The sequence below is a fragment of the Staurois parvus genome, unplaced genomic scaffold, assembly GCF_062004578.1.
Source record: "Staurois parvus isolate SC_StPar_1 unplaced genomic scaffold, SC_StPar_1.0 ptg000057l, whole genome shotgun sequence".
In the NCBI taxonomy this organism is placed as follows: Eukaryota; Metazoa; Chordata; class Amphibia; order Anura; family Ranidae; genus Staurois; species Staurois parvus.
This window is the reverse complement of record NW_028317853.1, coordinates 1993433-2014002: the sequence shown is the minus strand read 5'-3', so window position 1 is coordinate 2014002 and position 20570 is coordinate 1993433. Positions and strand designations below refer to the sequence as shown.

The following is a 20570-nucleotide window of genomic DNA, read 5'->3' as shown; positions in this document are numbered from 1 at the left end:
TAGAGCCATACACTGTCACTTTGAAAAAAAAGATTACAGGAGCATTCCCAGACAAGAACCCTCAGATTCAGTTAGTGATGGGAAGGGGGTGGGGGCTGCAGACTGTGGCCATGTTTCTTGTTACACCCTAAATAGGGGTGCAACATGAAACATGGTCAGAAAGGTGGACTTGGCCTTTAGGTTGACCAAAGGTGGACTTAGCCCTTAAAGTGTTACTAAACCCACAACAGTAAAATCAGTCTGTATATGCAGTAAAGCATGCTTGTTATACTCACTGTGGTACCTAAGGAGTTAATCCTCTGCATTGTATAAAAAGGATGTTTGAACCTGACTTCTCTGATTCTCCCAGTGTTTCCCTCTTATCTTCTGATAAGACCTATGTTGTGGAGACACTGCACATGCTCAATTTGGTGTGTATTGCTAGAGAGGCTATTTTTTTTGTTTTTTTTGGGAGAGTGCATGTGATCAGCACAGGACCAATCAGCACTGCCAAGACAGAGATTAGAGGTTCTGCATCCTCCTAGAGAAAACTCCTCCTACAAGCTTTACCCAGTGCTCTGCTGAACACTGATATAAGTCACAAGACTGCTCTAACTGCTGATGAGAAAAAAGTATTTAGCAGTTTATATTTACTAAAATAATTGCATTTCCATGTTCTGTGTACTGAGGGAGACAAGATATAGCAAATGCCGGTCCTGGGTTTAGTAACACTTTATGTTGACCGTCTTAGGACATTTGTCCCCTTTCACATCTTTATATTGACACAGAAATGTCACCAGTGAGACCTTCAGAGATTTAGGACACAGGTGTGTTATTTAGTCTTTTGGTATCTACACAAGGCATGCATATCAAATTTTGGTGAATGGACATTTTATTCTCCTTCAGTACAGTGTCCATATTTGAAGTGAAATACATAAGGTTAATTACTAATTTTCACATTTCAAACTGACCCTTTTTTACTTGCCTTTCACTTTTTTGTCCAGATTCGGGTTTGGCGATATTTAAAAGGACGTGACATTGTAACAAATGAAATACTGCTGGATGGAGGCAACAAAGTGATGGTTGGAGGTTTTGGAGATCCCAGCATCTGTGATAACCAAGTGTCTACAGGCGATACTCGGATATTCTTTGTAAACCCCGCCCCCCGCTACATGTGGCCATCTCACCGCAATGAGCTTATGTTGAACTCTAGCCTGATGAGGATAACCCTGCGAAATCTAGAAGAGGTGGAGTCTTGTGTTGAAGGTAAGGACCATGAATTCTTTTCTTGCGAATTGGTCAAAAAAAGGTTGTTGCGGTGCCCAGTAAAATTCACAACATTTTTAGTGAGGTGAAGATACACAAAAACCAACTGTACATGACTGTTGTATGTTTATATCAGAAATGAATCGCCTGTAATGTACAGCAACTAGTATGTTATTGGCTTTCATACCCAAAGAAAATGTGCATATATGGAAGGAGCTCCAGACCCATAGATAAGAGTCCAAATCCATTTATTGATATTGTGTTGAAAGACAGCCAATGCGTTTCGAGGTCAAAGGCAACCCCCCTTCATCAGGGCTTCAGTTAAAAATGAGAACCTTGAGAGGACTCAAAGTGAGGCTTTCCTGTTTTGAATTTGTTCAGGTAAGCTGATTGCTGGGTTAGGATTTCTGGCCAGTGGTATCTGTATCAGCCAGTGTGGACTGGCTTTAAGCTGGCTACATACCAGTAGTATTTGGTTCCAAAATGTTTGCTTCGATATTCCAAACTTAGTGGGATTGCATAAACGATCATTTTTGACTGTTGTGACGAGAAAATTCGAAGGAGCAAAATGGAAAATATTTCTCAAGTGAACAAAATTCTAACTGAGCTTAGTTTTGGTTGGAAAAGGTATATATTGTAATGCGTGTGCTAAGAACAAAAGAAACCTATTTAATAAGTCTGGGATTCCATTCAAGTTGAGGGTCTGGATGAAATGTTATAAGCTATCAAATGAAACTAATTGACTCAATGATGGCAGCATCGAATGTTCTGGTGAACAGTTTTTCTGAAATGTAGTATTATTGTCTCTATAAAATTCTACTGGTATCTGGTCAGCTTTAGAAAGGCAGATTTTAAAGACTACCATCTTTTGAAGCTCTTCCAGATACAAAGACAGCGTTCTCCATTACACCATTGGGTTTGACACATGCACAGTTAAAAAGATATATAATTTTTTCTTTCAGTATGAAAAGGGGAGTGATAAGTGGGTCTTAAAGGACTTCTCTTTATTTATTCCCATGTTCAGTAACTTCAATTTCCTTCCAGTTTAATTATCATAGAAGATTCATAAGCTTTTTCATCATATTGCACCAACTATGGCTAAAGGGACACTCAAAACCTGCAGTCTGATTGGTTGTTTTGGATTACATAGCAGCAATTACTTTTACATTGTGTTATTAAGAAATACCCTATATATCATGTTGTCCTTTTTAAAGCCATCACGTCTTACATTTTTATTTTTTTCATTGTTTTGCTCTTTCATTTACTCACTGCATGTTCCTGACATTTAGACATTTCAAGAAGAAAGATGGCCTCTGTCAGTGTAACACATGGAAAAAAATGTGAAGGTCATTGCAAAGGTCACACCTCTATATCTTAGCACACAGGCAAACAAGAAAATGTGTATCCGTCTTATAAAGTGACCTGTGTTTTATGTTGGTTTACCAGTTTCCTTAGCGACACTTACAGATTATGGGATTTGTAAATCACCTTCCCAGATCTTCACGCTGTCCTTCTTCATGCATAATAAGAAATTTGTTGGTTCCACAGTTTTATGTATATTTCTTCAATCTGCACACGCATTTGGTATCTGGGAATTAATTTAACATGGAACTGCAGGCTATCTTCGCAGTATTTTTAATAAGGCGTCATAGATATTATTAACAGTGCACACCATATATGCAATGTAATTTTTTTTTTTTTTTATCAGCTGATCAGAAGTTATTGTTGGTATGGTTGCATCCTGTAGAACTGATGAAACTTGGACTGGTATACCATACATTGGTGTCTGGCAGCTGCTGCATGGTTGCTCTGCAGAACAAATGTGACATAAGCAGGCACAGTCATTGTGGCATAGCTCATGTATGTACTAATCGGACACCCTGTCTGTGTCTGTAACCTAGAGTAACAAATTATTTATTCAACAATTTAATTTCAGATGATAGAACCATCTACCCCCCCCTTTAAAAAATGCAAGAGTTGTACGTTACCCATAAATAGTTATAGCTGAGTTCCACCCATAAAGGGAAGTTCCGCTTTAAAGTTTGGTCCCCCGCTCCCCATTAAGGATTGGCACCTTTGGGGAATGGGTACCCGAATTTGGCAGGTACCCACTCCTACTTTTGCTGTGATCCCCTATGCGATTGGAAACGGAAGTTGTCCTCCTACCCTCCCTCCCCGAAGTCTTGTGGGACACGTGACAGGTCCCAAAAGACGACGGGGCCATTCAGGAAACGCAGCGCTACTTGCGCATGCGCAGTGGGCACCCGGCTGTGAAGCCGCAAGCTGTCACAGCCGGGTGCCCACACTGAAGATGCCGGCGCCTGGAATACAGGATGGCCGGTGAAACGGGCTGCGGCGGGTGCAACGCGGGATCATGGGATAGGTGAGTGGCAGTTTTTGTAGCTGCTGACTTCTATTTTTTTACAGAGTGATTGGAACTCCGCTTTAAAGTCTAAGTTTAGTTACAGTTTTTAATTTGTTTTGATCAGCAACAGGGACAGTACTTATTGAACGTGAAGTGTTCCTGGTCCCCGGGGGCTGCTCTCTTAGTTGAAATCTTCTGACCTCTGACCCTCCCCATACTATAATATACAGCAATCTCTGAATGAAGGAATGGAAAATGAATGAAAGGTCCACCTCCTCTGTTCATAGAGTGCCTTTCATTGCTGGAAGCTATAATAGAGCTTCTGTAAATGGGTGTGGGGGGGGGGGGGGCGCAGAGGATGGAAGATTTCAACTAAGAGAGAAGTCACCAGCACAAAGGACATTTCTCACTCAATGTAAGTACTGTCCTTTGTACTGATTTTTTGTAACTTTCCTAAAAATTAGTTTGAATACAATATTTATGCCTTCTACAGACTATCCTTTAACACCTTAAGGAAATAACAGCCATTGTCTGGATAAGTCTCAACTAGTGAGTCCTTTTTCCGTTCAGAAAGATAGGGTCTCGGGGTTCCCACAAATGACCTCCAATTATCTATGTATGCATACTTCTATTTCCTATCAGTGTTTTTTTGCGCTTTATTGTTAAAGTGGTGTTAAACCCAAAAACAAAAACTTAATATATTGCAGCTTACCAATCATTGGATGTGGTGGCTGCATCAGTTTTCTTTTCTTCTGCTTTTTCCACTCTGTTTTCTCATGGGTTTCTGGCCAGTAACTCACCTCCTGTATTAGAGTGCCCCCAATTCTGGATGAAAAAGCACAGGGGACACATTTTTGACAGCAGCATTGTCAGTCTTGGCGGAGGGGAGTGTTAGATGTACTAGCAGATTTAAAAGCGCTTACAATTTGAAGCCAAACTCCAGCTAATAATTTATAAGCAGTTAAAGCAAACAGTTTATTTTCCCTTTGGGATAAAGGTTTTACATAAATAATTAAAAAGCTGATCATTGTTAGAATCCCTACTACTGTTAAATGGTTTGTCTCTTCTCTTTAACTGATACATTCTGCTGGAGAGCTTGTCCATTTGAAAAACAACAGACTTACTGGCTAGGTCACCAGATGAAAACAAAAGAATTAAAGCCTAAAAAAAGAAAATGAACTGATACATTCTGCTGGAGAGCTTGTCCATTTGAAAAACAACAGACTTACTGGCTAGGTCACCAGATGAAAACAAAAGAATTAAAGCCTAAAAAAAGAAAATGAACGCAGCCACCACATCTACAGTTGCAAGAAAAAGTATGTGAACCCCTAGGCTTTAATTCTTTTGTTTTCATCTGGTGACCTAGCCAGTAAGTCTGTTGTTTTTCAAATGGACAAGCTCTCCAGCAGAATGTATCAGTTAAAGAGAAGAGACATTGGGCATAAAATGTGCTCTGAACGTCATCTAAGTCACAACAATAGAAGAACACAGTCTGCTGAACATAATACTACACAAACATTAGATGTTGCCATGGTTTAATTGCACATAACATGTAAACATTCACAGTGCAGGGAGGAAAAAGTATGTGAGGCCCTAGCTTAATGACTTCTCCCAGAGCTAATTGGAGCCAGGAGTGAGCCAACCTTGACTCCAATCAGTGTGATGATATTGGATGTCTTGCTGACAGCTGTCCTGCCCTTAAAAAACACACACCTGTTTTGGGTTTACTGGTTTCAAGAAGCACTGTCTGATGTGAACCATGCCTCGCAGAAAAGAGCTCTCAGAAGACCTACGATCAAGAATTGTCGACTTGCATGAAGCTGGAAAGGGTTACAAAAGTATCTCCAAAAGCCTTGATGTTCATGTGTCCACGGTAAGACAGACTGTATACAAATGGAGAAAGTTTAGCACTGTTGCTACTCTCCCTAGGCGCGGTCGTCCTGTAAAAATGACTGCAAGAGCACAGCACAGAATGCTGCGTGAGGTAAAGAAGAATCCCAGAGTGTCAGCTAAAGACCTACAGAAATCTCTGGCACATGCTAACATTTTTGTTGACACATCTACAATAAGGAAAACATTAAACAAGAATGGAGTACATAGGAGGACACCACGGAGGAAGCCATTGCTGTCCAAAAAGAATATTGCAGCACGTTTGAAGTTTGCAAAAGAGCACCTGGATGTTCCACAGCACTACTGGCAAAATATACTGTGGACAGATGAAACCAAGATTGAGTTGTTTGGGAAGAACACACAACACTGTGTGGAGAAAAAAAGGCACAGCACACCAACATCAAAACCTCATCCCCACTGTAAAACATGGCGGAGGGAGCATCATGGTTTGGGGCTGCTTTGCTGCCTCAGGGCTGGACGGATTGTTGTCATTGATGGGAAAATGAATTCCAGAGTTTATCAAGACATTTTGCAGGAAAACGTAAGACCATCTGTCCGCCAACTGAAGCTCTGCAGAGGATGGGTGATGCAACAGGACAATGACCCAAAACATACAAGTAATTCAACAAAACAATGGCTGCAACAGCACAGAATACGCCTTCTGGAGTGGCCCAGTCAGAATCCTGACCGCAACCCGATTGAAATGCTGTGGCATGACCTTAAGAGAGCGATTCACACCAGACATCCCAAGAATATTGCTACACTGAAACAGTTTTGTGAAGAGGAGTGGTCCAAAGTTACTCCAGATCGTTGTGCAGGTCTGATCTGCAACTACAGGAAACGTTTGGTTGAGGTTATTGCTGCCAAAGGAGGGTCAACCAGTTATTAGGTCCAAAAGTTCACATACTTTTTCCTCCCTGCACTGTGAATGTTTACATGTTATACCATGTTAACCATGTTATACCAGTTAAACCATGGCAACATCTAATGTTTGTGTAGTATTATGTTCAGCAGACTGTGATCTTCTATTGTTGTGACTTAGATGACGTTCAGAGCACATTTTATGCCCAATTCATGCAAAACTCCACGTAATCCCAAGGGGTTCACATACTTTTTCTTGCAACTGTAAGAAATGGAAAGCTGCCACTTTAAACTAAACCATAAGTGCTCCATTGAGCTACTTGATCCTAAATGGATAATAAATGCTGTTTTCTAACTTGTACCTTCAGGTAAGCCCAAATTAAGGCTTACCTGTAGGTACAGTGAATGTCTTCTAAACTTGCAGTGCTTAGGAGATATTTACACCTGAAGCAGCGGGTGAAGGACACAGGCACATACTCGCTCTGAATTGACAGCACACATACGGTACTCACTCTGAATTGGCAGCACACATACGGTACTCACTCTGAATTGGCAGCACACATACGGTACTCACTCTGAATTGGCAGCACACATACGGTACTCACTCTGAATTGACAGTGTGGCATCAGTCCAGAGCGCTGTGGTATGGCTGTGACTCCCTTGCAAATGCAAACGGCCAGGGCTCGCGAATCTGGAAGGAAGACCAGGTGTAGATGGAAGTGCTGACAGCGGTGACAGCGTGCGACTGGAGGGCTTTGTTTTAAGGCAAGTCGGTCATAACGTGCTATGCAGTGCATACTAGCATATTATGGCTTAAAGCACCCAAGGGCTCTCTTTTCTTCTTTTTTTTTTCCATCCAGAAGTTTACTATTGCATTATTATCTTCTGGTGAATTGAAAGCTTAAGCCCAAGCCTAAAATAGTTGCTTGTTTTTTTGTACGAGTTATGTGCATACTGAAATCTTACTTTTTGTATACTGAGGTTCATTTTCAGAGTTGTGTTTTGATGACTTCAATAGGCGTTTGCGTGAAGAAGTGGTTCTGTGACTCAAACTTTCATTGTCACCTCCTTAGAACTTTGAACTTTATTTTGGTGAGGCTATAAATCTGTTTTACTTAGGTTTGCCATTGATAAAGGATCTGACTGTGTTTTGTCTCTCTGAGAGATGAAAAGAGATGTGAGGGGTCACCAGAAGGGGATAAAAGTAGACGATTTGTAACTTATATGCAAACTGCCTTAAAGTGTTAGTAAACTTAGTTTTTTTTTTTTTTATACGTTTATTTACAGGTAAGCTTATAATAAAACTTACCTGTAGGTAAAATTAATATCTCCTATAAGTGTACCGTTTAGGAGATATTCTAGTGAGCAGTAGCCGGTGACATCAGTGGCGCATGTGTTCTGAAGGAATAGCAAACCTGTGCCGTTCCTTCAGAGCTCTGTGCTGGGGCCATAGCTCCCAGCTGGACGTACACTAGTATACATTTTTTTTTGTTTTACCAAAATTCGTATGATTTTCTAACAGTGGGGGCAAAATAACGATCGTTTTCAACTGTTGTGATGGAAATTTTTCTTGAACAAACAAAATTCTAACTCTAAATGTGGTTTTTCTTTTGGGAAAAAAATTTAATTTTTTAATGCATGTTATTTATTATTATTTCAGGTACTTGTATAGCGCCATCAATTTACGCAGCACTTTACACATTTATATATTGTGCATTCACATCAGTCCCTAACTCTCAAGGGGCGTACAATTTAAGGTCTTTAACTCACATTCATACATACACATACTAGGGCCAATTTAGACAGGAGCCAATTAACCTACCAGCATGTCTTTGGAGTGTGGGAGGAAACCGGAGTACCCGGAGGAAACCCACACAGGCACAGGGAGAGCATGCAAACTCCAGGCAGGTGTTGCCATGGTTGGGATTCGAACAAATGACCCTATTACTGCCAGGCGGATTTCAAGGCACAAAAGAAATCTGTTTATTAGATCTAGAATTGCATTCATGGAGCAGGTTTAGACGAATCTTTGAGGGCTTTCAGATGAAATTAGTTGAATCAATGATGGCATGATCAAATGCTCTGATGAACGATACTTCCAAATTTCCGTACGAACATTCAAAATTGTGCTGATATATGGCCGGCTTAACTGAATAGCTCCTGCAGCTTGGCAGCCAAAGGGTCCCAGCAATTGTTTTGTGGAATTTGTATGGCATAAACATGTAGGTTACTGTAAGGCCCCTTTCAGACTGGGCAGACCTGCTGCAGTATCCGTTTGCTTAGCGGTGGATCTCTCCTCTGATCCCCGCTGAGTAAGCTGATGACAGGTCTGTGTCTGCTCTGCTGCTGCAGAGCGGACACAAGACACAGCCTGCTTTTTCATATGGGGCTGTTGGATGGAAATGAAACCACCTGTCTGATTCTACCCGACTGTCATCCGATCCGCCGGATAAATGGGGAACGGATCCCCATCCATCTGCTTTTGGCATACAGGATCGGATCAGATGCTGGCGGGTGTCAGTGGACACTTGCATGCTGATAACGGCCAGTCCATAGAGGTCTATGGATGGTCCAATCGGGTCTGCCTTAAAAACTGACAGGCGGACCCGATCGGACTGTCAGTGTAAAATGGCTTCAGTAAAACATGCACTAAGCTGACACCCTCCACCTAAGCCTTAAATGATAAGGTCACATTTTAAAAAAAAAAGTAATAACTGCACATTTTTTTTGCAGGTAAAAAAATGTGCATTTATTTTTTTTGGGGGGGGGGGGGATGTAAAGCATTGCACCAGCGATTTGCTGGTGCCATGTAGGACTCAAGCAGACTGTCCGCTTAATCTGTGTGCTAGTACCTCAATTTCAGGTGCGATTTGTAGGACATCTGATACAGATTTCAATGCAAATCGCACCAAAAGTAGTGCATATACTACCTTTTGAAGTTGGTGCGGCAAAGGTATGACTGCTCCAATTCCAGACAATAGGGTGTGACTTGGCATTCAATTTTCAAGTCGCAGGGCATGCAAACCGCATCCAAGTTGCATCCAGTGTGAACCAGGACTTAAAGTGCCTGAGGACAGTTATGTTTATATAGTGGACAAGAACTATCTTGCTTTGAGTTTGTCTCTTGTCATCCCGAGGTCATCACTGGGAGCATTTTTCCTACCAGACAGGCCGTTGCTAAATTCCCATTTTACTGTTTTAAGCAGCTAGTAAAACCTGATCACAAAAGCTACAAGGTACTAATCACCAGCAGTCCTGACTCCTCACAAAACCATGAGCTTCCTAAACCAGGTGGCCTCAGCTGTAAGTGGCTGGTGTTCACGATGTTCAGACAAGGAGATGTCTCCTTTTTGTATAATTCAGTCTTTCTTCCTGATTGCTCTCCTGGGACGAATCTTAATACCAGCAGTGTCAAGAGGCTGGATGGCAAAGCTCTTCATTAGCTCCGATAGTCAGCAACGCGTGGCAGGCCATTGCTGATCACATTTAGCTGCAGTGGTATTCACAGGGGAGGATATATATCCTGAAAGTCTAAAGACCCTGTCAGCGCCTGCTATATTAAATTGATATTAACAAGGAGGAGCACACTGTGCAATCCTGTTTATTATTGGAAAACAATGTTATATTGTTCAGCAATAACTGCATTTTAGTGGTGTCTTGCAATGCACGCTGTTTGCCTTGGAAAGTCTTTTATCTATTTGTATTTAAATGTAATTTGTCATTGTGCATGTATCGTGGAATATTAACAGTTAGGTGGTCAGTTGTATAAAATAAAAAACTAAATGTATGCTATTTGTAAACTGACCTTCATGTATTTTTTATTTTCTCGATTTTTGTAAAAGTTGCTCTGGATTTTTTATGCTTTCGTTTTCTAAAGAAGGAGACTCTATTATTATTGTTGATTTTATAAACTATATGCAATAAAAAAAACACCAATATCACAGTTGGCAACAAAATAATCCAAGGAAAACTTTACAATTGGAGCCATACATGGGATAATAGAATTCATATCAGGAAAGGTTAGCTGTACACTGGTAGGGAGATTGAACTATTCAGGATCCATTATAATAAATCTATGCCTTTATCACAGAACATGATTAAAAGTCCAGGCTGAAGCCAATAAAACACAATGAAGCAAAGTTTGCGAGGTTACTCATGACCAGGTAGATGTGAGCTGTACAGGAGGGGCAGGAGTGACCTTAGAAAACTCAGCTTTTGTTTTATTTTATTGGTTTCCGCCTGGATGTTCTACTAAAAAACAAGCGGTTTTATGTTGTTGGATCCCGGAGTGTTCAACCTTTTGTTTCTCAGGAAATATGTAACAAACAGATAAAAGTGATGTTGGATAAAACAGAAGAAAAACTCAACAGCTGGGAGAGCAGAGTTCTAGATAAAGCAGAGCTTCAGCCTTCCCTTCAGACGTGCAGAGTTGTACAGGCTCTTCTCCTGTACTAAAATTGATGACTCTGATTTCACTGCATGCTGTAAACCTCTAACAGTGTGCATTAGATGGGGCTTCCTCATTTCATGGCTATTTACGGTGTTGGCCCACCCATTTTATTCATTGAATTTCAGTTCTTTAAGTCATGGAGGTTCGGCATTAGAGATGAGCTTGGATGTCCTTCTAACTGGAACTCCAAACTCCTGCTCTTTTGTACTGTAGTGGGCTGCAAGCCGGATCATTCCTCATCGCGTAGCTCAAGTGTCCTGGCAAAATGACCTGGCCCGTGGCTCGCTGGAATACATAAAAGCAGGATTTCAGGTTGGAAATCCGTTTGGAGGACATCTACAGTATGTTCATCTCTACTTAGCATCACATGTGGAAGTTACCACAGCTTCCTGTTTTTAGGAAGCTTTGTACAGCACCTTTCCGACCCATCCCATCAGCCATGATCTGCTGGCTTGCACAGAGAAGCACAAAGACCCAGTGATGGTGCCACTGGGTCTAACGTTTAGGTATGTAATTAAAACAGATGTATTTAATAGTTTCATTAGCATGTTCATGAGTGGGAAAGAAAGGCAAAATATAAGCAGGTTAAACTTCAAACGTTTTGACTTTCCTTTGTCCGGATCAAACCAGGAGAGATCCCAAGTCAAATGCTTCCCCATCGTCAATGCAAAGACAGGAAAAGGATGCTTTCCAATTTATGGCATGCCTATGATCTCTTGGCCATTTAACTTTTTAGAGTCCAATCACCTTCTCGTGTCTGTGTTAAGCTTTACTGAATTGGTAGGCTATGTAATCATTACTGTTGGATCATCCCTAAAAAGCTTACTGCTTTATCTATGTACGTAGGGGACAGTTAGACTGTGTATCCTTTACACAGCATGCCCCGGCGTTGTTGTTCAGCTGTGAAAACAGATAATCTGCCTCTGTCATTGTGCTCACATTCTTCCTTGCACACCTACAGGCCAGAAAGCTAATAGTAAAATAAGTATTTGAGCAGCCACAGGGGCTGTGTGGTACACGGTGTGCACAGCTTGATTTGTAATGATACATTCATGGGAAATGTGGGGGTAGAGTGCGTGAAATCTCCTGAAACACCGTGTTAATCGGAATGATTCAAACTATGCATCCCCTAAATATCCCCGTCTGTGTTATTACTCTGGATTCCATACATTGACACAGCTGGGATAGATGTAAGCACTTTGTGAATAGTAGATAAACGGCAAGACCGCGGAGAGCTGCAGAGTTGAAAATATTTGTTTCCGTAGCTGTATTGATAAAGTCCCGATGTTTGACTCCAGCGCTGAATATCCGTTTCATAGATTTGGATACACGATGTGTATGTGCTTCAGTGTTTGTTAGGTCTGGACCGTTATATTGTACGTTAAAGCAGAACTCCGGGAATTATTTGTATTGGAAACTTATATTGGTTCAAGTCTAGTACACACTGCAAACAACTGAGAAATCATCATACCAACACAAGCGTGTTGGTGCAGTGATCTCCCCTGCTGTGCTATTGTATTCTGACAGCAGAACTCTCACTCCTCCCGCCAGAATACACCAATCAGTGCTCGCAGCCATTGGCTGCAAGCGCTGATCAGATGCTGATTTTCTAGCATGTTCGTTTGACAAAAACAGGTCATTAGATCGGATTTTGTAGGACACATAGCTTTACACACTGGCCAAAAGTCAGCTGGTTCCCGTTGTCTGGCCAGTGTGTACCCAGCTTCAGCTTGGCTCAATGTAAGCATGCATTACTTATACCTGATGGACTGTTGGGTAATCTGAAAATCACTAGTAGTTGGCGCTACTACATTGATAGCTGTGATATTCCAGGTAATAAACTAAAAAATCCCAGCGCCAATCAAAGAAAGTATACAATTATGCAGCTGTGCACCAGTGAAAACCACCAATAATGAATAACACAAAAAACAGCGCAAAAATTAAATAAATAAAAATAATCACAAATAAATAAATGAGTGCGGTCAATATTATTTTTCACGTGGTGAGTAGGTGGAAGCACATTTTGGAACATTGTCTTGAAAATCCTTTTGGGAAAATAAGGACTTGTGTTTGAAATATTCCAGGTCATGCTTAGATTGTAGGCGAGCAGCTTCTCCACTGCACACTGACCACAGGGGTATGCTTGCTCGTCACTGCCGCAATTGCTCGTCACTGTTGCAATTCATAGAACGCCTTATAGTTATTATTTTAATGAATATGCAGCATTCTCTGATTGGACAAAGTAGATATTGTGACAACACCGCCTCTCCTCTTCAGCTCATACAACCAGAGAACACCCTGAATGAATTAAAAAGAATATAAGCTGTTATATGAATGGCGGCGATGCCAAGTGAGTGACCCCCTGGTGGTCAGTGTGCAGTGGGGTAGTCGCTCACATAGAACCTAAGCACTGACTACTACAGTGATTTCCAGCTTCTCCAGAAGTCCATCAGGTATGAGTAATGCATACTTACATTGTGCCAAGCTGGACCAGTGTAAGTATGCAATGCAGATGAATCCTGGAGTTCAGCTTTAATTGCAACTAAATGAAATCAATAGAAGCCCATTCAGGGTGTAATGGCATCAAATATCATTTAGACTATCTGTGCCAATAACCAGGCTGCATATGGGCCTTTCGGACACTCAAGTCTAAAAGACATGTATTGAGATACCAAATGACCAGGAGAAAAGTATAGTTTTTGAGAGCCTCAATGACATGCTAAGCTGTTCACATGCCATCTGTTCCATTGTCTTTTAATTGATAAGGTTGTTTGGCATTGTCTAAACCCGCCATGCTCTGCTATGTCAATTGATACAAAAAAATACAATTTATCTTCTGACAATTAAGCTTGTAATCACACTTGACCCTAAGCATTTTCAGGCGATTTTTTTTTTTTAGCTTTTTTGGACTTTTTCAGGCTCGAGTTTTTTTTTTTTTTTCTGCTTTAGCCAAAGGAAATCTAGTTACTAGGAGGAGACAAGAAATTCTGTGAAAAACATGCGCTATGTATGTTCAAGTGTCCCCATTGTCTATAGGGGCCAATAATGTGTGACTCAACCCCAGAAAAGCTTATAGACTTTTTTCCTGCTTCGAACAACAAGCTTCAAGTAGTACAAGGTTTAGGTGTGAACTGGCACCATTGAATATAATGGGAATCTTGACGTTAAGCATTTAAATGCTTTGGGAAATGCGCTTCAAGTTGCAATGACTGAGGCTTGCTGTGTCTGGTACATGTAAGATTATTGTAACTGTGATATATAGCTGGAGGGATGTGATTGTTCAAAGGTGCACATTACCATTCCATTCAAATGAAGGCCCCAACATAACAAGGCTGTCCCAACTTTTCAAATTCCTAGAATTGTGATCTGAGATTTTTTTTTTCTCCCCAACACATTCTTGTTCTATGTCTCATATCCTGGGTTACTTGTATATCTTTTATGAAAGGCTTAAGTCTATTGTTAACAATATTACAGTTTTTTTTTACTTCTAGTGAAAGAAACGAGTACACAACAACTTACACATAAATCAAAGTGTGCCTCTAGTTATGTTCCTTATGACCCCCCCCCTCTGTAGTACAGAGGCTTATTTAAAGTTGTATATCGACCATGTAGAGAGCTGCACCGTTCTTGTTAGATCTCATCAGTGTGAATTGTCAAACAATGACCTGCCGTGTGTGTGGGATAAAATCGCAACCATATGGAATATATTTATCTCTGTGAGTGGCAGGTTTTTAAATTGGTCTTAAAAGCAGAAGGTTTTTTTACCTTAATGCATTGTATGTAGTAAAGTAAAAAACCTTTCTGGGGACAATGTCCGTTCACAGGAGCATGGCTTGGGAGCAAGCCTGCTTGAATGCCCCCATAGCAAGAGGCTTGCTATTGGGGGCACTCGGCTGGGAGGGAGGTGCCAGGACTGCTGGCAGGGGACCCAAAAAAAGAGGATCGGGCTGCGCTGTGCAAAACCATTGCACAGAACAGATAGATATAACATGTTTGTTATTTAGTATAAAAAAAATTCCAACCTTTAGAATCACTTTAATGTAGTATGTCTTAAGTTGGGTATACACTAGTAGAATTTCATTCTACATTTTTCATTGTAAGAATGTTTAAGGAAATTCGTTCATTTTTCTAATTGTTAGTTTGGTTAAATCGACATTCGTTTTCAACAGCAGTGACAAAAGAAATCAAAGAAGGACAGAAAATTTTCCATTTAAACGTATGAATTTCTAACAGTGTATGTGGATTTCGTTTAGTAAAGTACGTTCATTCCAAATATGAATGTTAAAAGCAAACAAAATCTATCAGATGATATTTGAATGTTCTGAGAATTTTCATATCAATTTTCAATTGAAATTCTACTAGTTTATACCCAGCTTTAGGCCCAAAGGTCATAGACTTGATTTATTGTCATGATTTTGGTACCTAAGTGAAGTGATTAAGTTCTTGTGAACCTATTGATTGTTTCTTGAGTATTTTCAGGTTCTTGAAACGAAAGCCCTTATTGTCGATCTGTGGGTTGAGTAATATAATCTAGATGCTAGCAGTTACTCTGCATTATTTTTAGCTGCACTGGTCACCTAGCTTTAAGAATTTCTCCATAACGTGAGGTATTTAAAGAAAATTGGAAACAAAGGCATGTTATATGGCCCATAGTTTTAACATGTTCAGCTACAGTAATACCTCGGGTTAAGAATGCCTCGGTTAAAGTAATTTTCGGTTTACAATTAAAAATCCACTGAAAATAATGCCTCGGTTTACAAATTTTGTATGAATTTTTTTCGCAATACGAAGTGTATGTCAGTGCTGATTTTTAAATGCAATTGCTGGCTCTTTTTTCTTCTTCACTACAGCTCACAGAATTAGCTGTCACTTTCCCCAAAGTTAACGAAAATGTTTCTTTTAAGAAACTAAAAAGAAACATTGTTTGCCCCCCCCCCCCCTTTTCCTGACCTGCAAGACTGCATGCTCTGAAAAGGGTCTGGTATGGATTTTGGGGAGGACCCCGACGCCATTTTGTTTTAAATTTTGGCGTGGGAGTTCCCCTCAAAATCCATACCAGACACGAAGGGCTTGGTATGGATGGGAAGAGGGACCCCACGCAGTTTTTTAAATTATTTTTTTAATTGCCGGCAATTCTTTTACATTCAGCTGTCAGTGGGGAACCCCGCTGACAGCTGAAATATTAACACATGGTTGTCACTACTAAAATGCTGCATGACTTGATAAAATAACTCATGCAGTATTTATTAGTGTTTACTTTTTTCAGATTAATTGGTTTTCAATGCATTCCTATGGGAAACGGCGTTTCGGTTTAAGAATTTTTTACTATAAGAAAAGTCCTGCAGAACGAATTAAATTCTTAAACTGAGGTATTACTGTATTGTTGAACTTACAGCTTTGGCTAAGGGAGGGTGGTCAAAGATGTGCACCTTATCCCTCTAAGAATGATGGGTAGAGAGAAAACTATACATATTTGAAACTTTGGGATGATCAAAGTCACCACCTGGTGATGACAATGATGCACATGTGGTATTTTATTCCTTCACACTTCTGCAGAGATATAGAGTGGGATTGGGGAGATTTTGCAATAGAAATGTATCTCCAACTGCTAGAAGTCTTCATTATCACCAGCTAGGAGTGCAAAAATGATCAAATGATCACAAGTGATGCTCAAAACCAGGAACAGCGCTTGTATTTATTGAGCTGTTTATGCACAATGAATCTAACCAATCATTGCCTTGTAATTATTGAGCTGTTTATGCACAGAGATTCTAATTTGAATCATTGCCTTGTAATTATTGGCCTGCTTATGCACAGAGATTCTAATTTGAATCATTGCTTGTAATTATTGGGGTTTTTATACAGGATGATTCTAATTTCAACCATTGTTTTTTATAATCAGGCTGATTCTGAGCTCGTAGAAGGCGATAACCAGCCCCTTATTTGGTCAGTGGCCTACAAGTCCTAGCATGCCTGGTTTCTGTTCTGGCACAGCTTGCTCGTGTCAGATCTGCAGCACTGACCAAGATACATGTCATCATCTATCTGTAATAATGTAAGGTCTTACAATGGTCATCTATTCCTCAGAATCTTGACACTTCTCATATTGATTTTTTCCTGCCTCCCGGGGAGTGACATTATTAGACTGGATTTTATTTTGCCTTTTACAAATGAGGGTAATAACTGGTGCATTAGGAGAAAACGGTCTAGGTGACACATCCTGGACATTTTCCTTGACTGTAACATTTATATCCCAGCGTATCTGACCTCTTCAGAAAGCTGTGTGCACGGAGGAGAAGGCAGGTTATACAATGCACTCCTTAGACCCAATGCGGATCTCTACTGTTAATTTCAATTACTAAGACAGTACAAAGTGCAGTAATAGCAGGGAACATGCAGTAAGTTGTAAGCAACCAGTCAGATTGAACACAAGTTTCATTGCACTTTGCCTTACTAATACACCCATGTGTTTGTTGTCCATTCAAACCAGTTTTATTTTTAATTGTCTGCTGTGAGTTCCTACTGTGCTTTGCAAAAAAAGTGGCCTTATTGTTACTCTGTACGCTGTCCAATGTTAAAGAATAAGTTAACTTAAAAGAAAGAAAAAAATAAAGGCACATTTTGCAGGTAAAAATTGTGCCTTTTTATTATTTATTTATTTATTGGGAGCCTGCAGAGCACTGCACCTGCGATCAGATTGTGGGTGGAGTGTCAGGCTCCTGCAGACTGTCAGTACAGGGAGGTGCAGGAAGAATCAGTAAACTATGAGGGCGCTCACCAGTTCATTGAGAACTACAAGCTGTTGTTTGGTCATCTGGGACATACACAGTGTACAGCCCGCTGCCAGCAGCCTGTCATAATCTATGACAGAGTAAAAGATGAGGATCTACATGATGAGTGCTCGGCCCATGGAGCCCTCTGATATGCCCATGCTCTTGGATGGGGGTCAGCAAGCCCAGATTGCAATCAACAGTTGTCAACCTTCCATTCCAGAACATCAGAGTGCATAGAGCTGGCAGCGGAGGGAGCAGGAGCCTCATAAGCCAATGCTTCCTCTGTAGCACTGGCTCCTGTCCCAGGTGGAGTGATATCAAGTGTACATCACCTTGGACATTTCTAGCAGCCTGGAGAGCGATGCCAGCTGAAGCTGAAAGAGGAAAATGTCCGTGTATTAAGCATCACATACACTAAACTTTTGCAATGGGCAGATTATAGGGAAGGGCTAGTAGATTGCTTTCACACTGATCCGCCGGTGCAGCGCAGTGCACCTTCAGCTTTTCCGCCAGTTAGCTGCGCTGATCCATAGCTGTCTATTATGTCCTGCGGATTTGGTGCGATTTCTGAAAGTGCACCAAAACTACTGAATGCAGGTTCACTGCACTGCACCCTCGGTGTGGGTAAACCACAGCGCATCAATGTAAAAGCAGCCTTATATAGGGCTCAGGACAGTAAGAGCTTGTTTACATTTGGGTTTGGGAGGCGGTAAAACCCTGTAGTTCATTGTGGCCCATGACCAGATACTAAATCACTTAAGTGACCCTTGCTCTTCAAAAGGTTGAGCATCCCTGCGGTACATTGCTCAGAGCTGTTTTGATGTACAGGACTGGATGCATACAGGGATGTGTGTCCCAGACCCAGGACTTCTGCATTTAGGCATACATTCCTCAACGTGAGTACTGCCCAGAACATCGTTTATATGCCCCGTGTATTCCAGCTGCTATCCGCAAGCTATACGCTGCACATGTGCGTCCCAGGCCCCCATAAACGCCCATTTTTTTAAATGTAGTATGAGCTGAACTGCCTGTGCAAATGAGGCCATATAAATATGACAGACGTTTCTTTAACAACTGTATTGTCCCAGGAAAGCCCTTCTGCTGCTTTATAATTCTAATATTTGTAGTTTTGGATTGTATGAAAGGGTGGGTACCTCAGTTGCTGCGTTTTCATTGCCGTTGGTGTCTCCATCGATCAATTTTTTTCTTCCGCTGGCATGTGTGCCTCTCTTCAGTTTGCTTTGTCAAAGAAAATGTCATTTTTCAATTCAGACATAGTCAGACTGCAGACTAAATAGAAGCACAGATGTATATTAAAAGACTATTTATACATTGGAGTACAGAATACACGTGTTCAGACATAAGCATACGGCTATGAACTCTACAGGAGCTTTTTCTCAGCTGACAAGAAGAAATGACGCATTCTTTTCCCTGGGCTGTTCTTGGATTATTCGTTAATGAATTAATGTTATCAGGCCCTGCAGCAGAATGGTAAACAGATGTAATGGATAACATCCCCTTCCATGGAGAGCGTGTGATGTAAGGTTTGTTGCACTAACCTCTGAGATCTGTGTCATTTGGGTGAGTGTGTCAGCTTTCACTTTGATCAGGTTACGACCTAACAACAAACATAGTATTGGCGTGTTGTGGAGGAGGGAAAGGCCTGGGAGGACCAGCCTGAAGGCCTCATTACCAGGGTTAATCCTGAGGTTAGCCAGGGCTCTTAAGAAAAACTTTGGCTACCAGAGAGAAACGGCATTCCATCAACAAGCATTTGATTCAGATGTTGTGTTGATAGAGTAAAGCCGGCTTTACATGGATTGAAATTCGGCCACCCCAGCAGGGACCGGACAATTTGGATCCATGTATGGGCAGGCTGGTTGTACAGTAGTCAATCTGCTGATCAGCCAGTCTGTTGGGTTTTGCTGAACAATCTGTGCTGCCGGCTATAGTTGGCAACACTGATCATTGTATTCTTACAGAAGGAAGTTTCTCCCGTCAGAATACAATTACTCAGGGGGACGGATTCCCACATCCACATGGAATGTGTGGTTAGGGGAATTGGCTCTTTTTTTCTCTCTTTTTTTTTTTTCATTCTACCCGCTAGTTGAACTAAAAAAAAAGAAAGAAAAGAAACCTATATGGCCAGCTTAATAAATAGAACTGAACTCAGAAATCAAGATAGATTTTTTTTTTTATCCTTTAGTCCTAGTTCACACCTGATCGATTTGAAGCACTTTTCTAGAAACGCCTCAACGCTTGACTTGAGGACTCCTATTGTATCCCATTTACAGGAGCATCGAGTCACTTGAAGATCACACAAGTACATCACTCCATGCAGTTAGTGTCCTGGTTGCCACTTGAGGACCCCAGTGCTGGTAGAAAGATGTACTAACCACTAAGCAAATGTTTTTCAACCCTTTTTCAATCAAGGCACCCTTTAAAATTATGGGTAATCTCATGGAACTCCACTCTAAAATGTAAAAAATGATTCTACACACATCCACTACACCCAACATTAAAGGTGATGTATTCTTCCAAAACAAATACACCTTTGTACACTGGTACCGACTAGTATTCCAGTGTGTCTCTCTCCCTCACTCTGCTAATGTGACTCCAGTGTTGATGGAGAAGGCCAAACAAGGATGATGTGCATGCTCCCCACGTCCTCCCTATCAACTGATGATGTAATTGGTTGTTAAGATGCAGGCAGCTAGAAGGTCATAAAAGTGCACAATGAAAACCTGTGGCTTTGTGTACTAAAAGGCAGGATTGATCCAACTGCTGGCTTGTATACTTTTTTGGGGCATTTTGCCCTGAAGAAGCCTGAAGGCACACCAGGGTGCCTGGTCACCCTGGTTGAGAGCGTCTGCACTATGCTACAGTGCTTCCCTGCTTCCAGATATCAACCAAAAAACACAATACAACATGGTTGTCATTTGCACAAACAGTTTGAGTGGCCTTTGTTCAGATTTTCCAGCATGCT

General features: G+C 41.0%; 1 protein-coding gene across 8 annotated transcripts in view; it reads left to right on the top strand.

Moving 5' to 3' along the window:
* Positions 1–20570, top strand: part of AGRN (agrin) — a 653845-nt gene that overhangs the window by 28764 nt on the left and 604511 nt on the right. For all 8 annotated transcript variants that reach the window (XM_089668391.1, XM_089668395.1, XM_089668399.1 and 5 more), the window contains exon 2: positions 984–1245. In XM_089668391.1, the coding sequence (XP_089524517.1) occupies positions 984–1245 (262 nt within the window). The remainder of the gene's footprint in view (positions 1–983; positions 1246–20570) is intronic.